The 3262-nt window shown below is 54.6% G+C and overlaps 1 protein-coding gene across 1 annotated transcript; it reads right to left on the bottom strand.

The window, feature by feature from the left end:
- Positions 1-2784: 2784 nt before the first annotated feature.
- On the bottom strand, positions 2785-3168 carry SDRG_16240 (hypothetical protein). The gene has a single exon (XM_008622440.1). It carries the CDS (start codon positions 3065-3067, stop codon positions 2870-2872), a length of 198 nt encoding a protein of 65 aa, XP_008620662.1. The 5' UTR covers positions 3068-3168; the 3' UTR covers positions 2785-2869.
- Positions 3169-3262: the final 94 nt, after the last annotated feature.

Below are 3262 nucleotides of genomic sequence, written 5' to 3'. Positions count from 1 at the left end.
AACCAGACATTTCACAATGGCTCAGGGGGAAAGGCAGTTCCTCGGGTGAGATGAGGCTGCTGCGTGATAGGAGCCGAGATCTAGAATGCTAGCAGTATTTGCAAGCTCCTCTAAGTGAAAAAGGTCGTTTTGACGTCCTACGCGCGCAAAACACCCATACCGAGAGACCGGGTGAACTGTGCATTGAAGACTTGAATCCTAGTTTTACATTGTCTCGTTGCTGCGTCTTACGAGCGAGTCTTATTATGCGTCATGAAGTGCTTGATCTTCTCGTACTGGCAGATCGCCGTCTTGAACGACCGATATATAGTTTCCTTGACATCGTGTTGGTACTCGGGTCGTTCACCAAAGAAGACTTTGGCTGCGCCTAAGTATGACACTTCATTGGCAGCCTTGCGGTACGCGCAGCTAGACTCCAGCATCGAGAACGCGAACCCATGTGCTAGTGTAGGATAGCGTGTACAGTCCATCTCGTCAACAACGCGTATCGATGGCGCGTAATACATGGGATGCATGGCGAGCCTGGGAAGGAGCCCAGACGCAAAAGAACTGCTGTTGGGCTGCACTGTTTGCACGAGATAGCCACCATTTCGCTTGCGTCGTAGCTGTGGAGGTACACCTCCATGGGGATCACGCGGACAGCACCTGTCGCGGAGCATGGGCATGGAAGGCATCGCCTCACTGGTCGATGCATCATGTTGTCGTTGCGGTCCACCACATTGTGTGCAAGCGGGGCGTGGCTGATGGCGTGGTCATGGCAAAAGATGGCGCAAGCCGAGAACATGTTGCACGTATTGCAGGCGTGGGTTGCATGGCTCGAGCACAAGCTGCACACCGCATCTGGTCTTTCCAATGGCGTCGCCCAATATGCGACGTGCTTCAAGTGGTCAAAGAACTGGCCACTCCAGGCTATCTCAGCGGCGCGTCGCGCGTTCAAATTCTGCTGGTCCTTTTGGTCTTGCCGTAGCTCCACGGACGGCTTAGTCCGGTCGTTGACGTGCCGTCCCGCTTGTAGGACGTACACGTCGTTATCGTCCCCACCAGAGTCGTACGCGGCGTCCCCGTGAGCGCTCGGAACGACGTTGGACGCAGGCTCGGGCTGGCCCGCCTTTTGGACACTTGGGGTGTTGTGCGCTGCGATCCCATTGGCGATCGGAGCAACAGGAAAGATAGGTCCGTGTTTGAGCTCGTGCGCCCTTAGCTGCTCCGCGTATGTTGGGATGTCCTTGCACTTCTTGCCCTTCTTCCTCGCGAAGAGCGTGAGCATCGTCAAATGGGTTTCGTGATTGGTTTCATTTTCGACAGTTTCGCGTCCCTGGTGGGATTAGTTTTTATGATTGAGAATCAAACAGTCTCCGAAACAATCTCAATCAATTATTCTCCTGGCTCAAGAGGTTAGTTTTCTTCGCGAGATTAATATAAGTTGATGGCGCGGAATATACGCGTCTAGTACTGTACAATTCGGTGCACGGTACTGGACGGCGTTGTTTGAGAAGCGAGTTGGTGATGATCCAGCCTCGTATCCCAAAACACTCATTTGCCCTCAACCCAGCCTAGGATGGTACCTTTCCTCGCGAGCTCGCTTTCTTGTATGACGTTGCATGCTATAAACCGATAAGACTTTATTTGCACAAGTCGTCCAAACTGGTCCAAGATGCTGACTCCTGACGGTGCGACGTGTAACGGTTTGGCGCTGTCACAGAGCGCCACGTCATCCGAGGAGTCTTTGCCGGTGTGTTGCCGGATTCCCTTGGCAATGTACCCTGCTTGTGCACTTTTCGCAGTGAAATATGCCACCGACGATTCGATTGCAGCTACTGAGCTAACAAAGAAGCGTTTTGCTACACAATTCTGCTCGATTGACGTGGATTGCTGGCGCGCAACTGCAACATCGAAGTCGGTCGCTCCGTCGTCGCTCATCAGGTCGTCCACCGCGTTTGGCTCTGATCAGACGCCTCTCGAAATATATCCCGTCGTTCTTAACTCCAAGGTGGTCGCGTGAATGCGTGAAGACGCCCAAAACGATCGCAATCAGCATTGCTCCAAGCTGGCACCCTTTGCGACTGTCGCTTCCATCTTGTCCATAACTCAAACCAGCGCATGGAGACCTTCGGAAGCTTCCGTACATCAAGCGGCCAACAGGGTCATGGAGAGAGCTTGGCACACCCGCGGTGCAACTTGTGCTGCTTGGACAAGGCACACTACATTCAACGGCGCTATGCTATTCCACGGCGACACGTCCCTACTTAGGATCTATCAAACAAACTACTAGTAGTTACTAGTAGGAGACAGTAGTCGTTAGCGCGGCAGGTTGGCTTGTTGTCGAGAATGGCGGGTCTTGGAGCTTGACGTTCTGCCGTTGCGTTCTCTGTTGGTCGTGGTCGCCTTTCGTGGGTCACTGAACCTTGGGTGCTCCGAATTCTGGCGACTCGATCAGACAACCCACCGAGACACCGGGACCCACCTCTGGACCCACCGAGCCACCGAGATGGTGTTCGCACCTACCAGTGCCACATGGTTTCGCGTCGCCTTCGTCGAGATGTAATCTCAGACGCTGTCGTCCATGATAGCGTGATAGCAGTAGCAGCTCATTGTCGAGGCAAATATATATTCGAATGCACCAGAAGGCGTCGTTTGAGTCTTCTCCGGAAGCACGCCATCGATCGTGTGTCACGACTCGCGTACAGTGTACTTGATCATTAAGGTCGGTGCAGGACGCCGACGACCTCGCCGCCGAGGAGCAGGTCGCACCCAGGGTCAGTTCCTCCAACGACGTCGTCTCCTGGGTACCGAGAGGGTGGTGAAGCAGTATATATATCGACATATTAAGAAGTGCGATTCCAGCATAGGACGATCGGAGAAGGCGGAGCTATCGCCGATACACAGGCGTCTTGACGTACTTGCGCAGCTTGGCGCTCCATCGCGGGCTCAATTGCAGCCGCGCTTGATGGCACTCGTTGGGGCACGTGCCGGTCGCGCAGCAGTCGTCGGCGCGGAGGCTGTTGGCGGCAGCAAGCGTCGCGACGAGCGCCGAGACGAGGAGGAGGAGGAGGAGGTGGCAGCGCATCGCTCTCGGGTCCGCAGCCAATTCCAAACTGCAGCGATGGTGAGCTTCCAGCGTGCGATATGTCGGCTTTTATCGGTACTCTCTCAATATGGGCGACCGAGATTCCTTCGCACTGACGCATCGTATGTGCAACACGAGTATGCTTACGGCAGATGGTTTCAAGTTCAAGTCCTCAGCCGTACAGCCATGCACCGC

The sequence above is a fragment of the Saprolegnia diclina genome (genome assembly GCF_000281045.1).
Source record: "Saprolegnia diclina VS20 unplaced genomic scaffold supercont1.120, whole genome shotgun sequence".
NCBI lineage: Eukaryota > Oomycota > Saprolegniomycetes > Saprolegniales > Saprolegniaceae > Saprolegnia > Saprolegnia diclina.
This window is presented reverse-complemented; position numbering and strand designations above follow the sequence as displayed.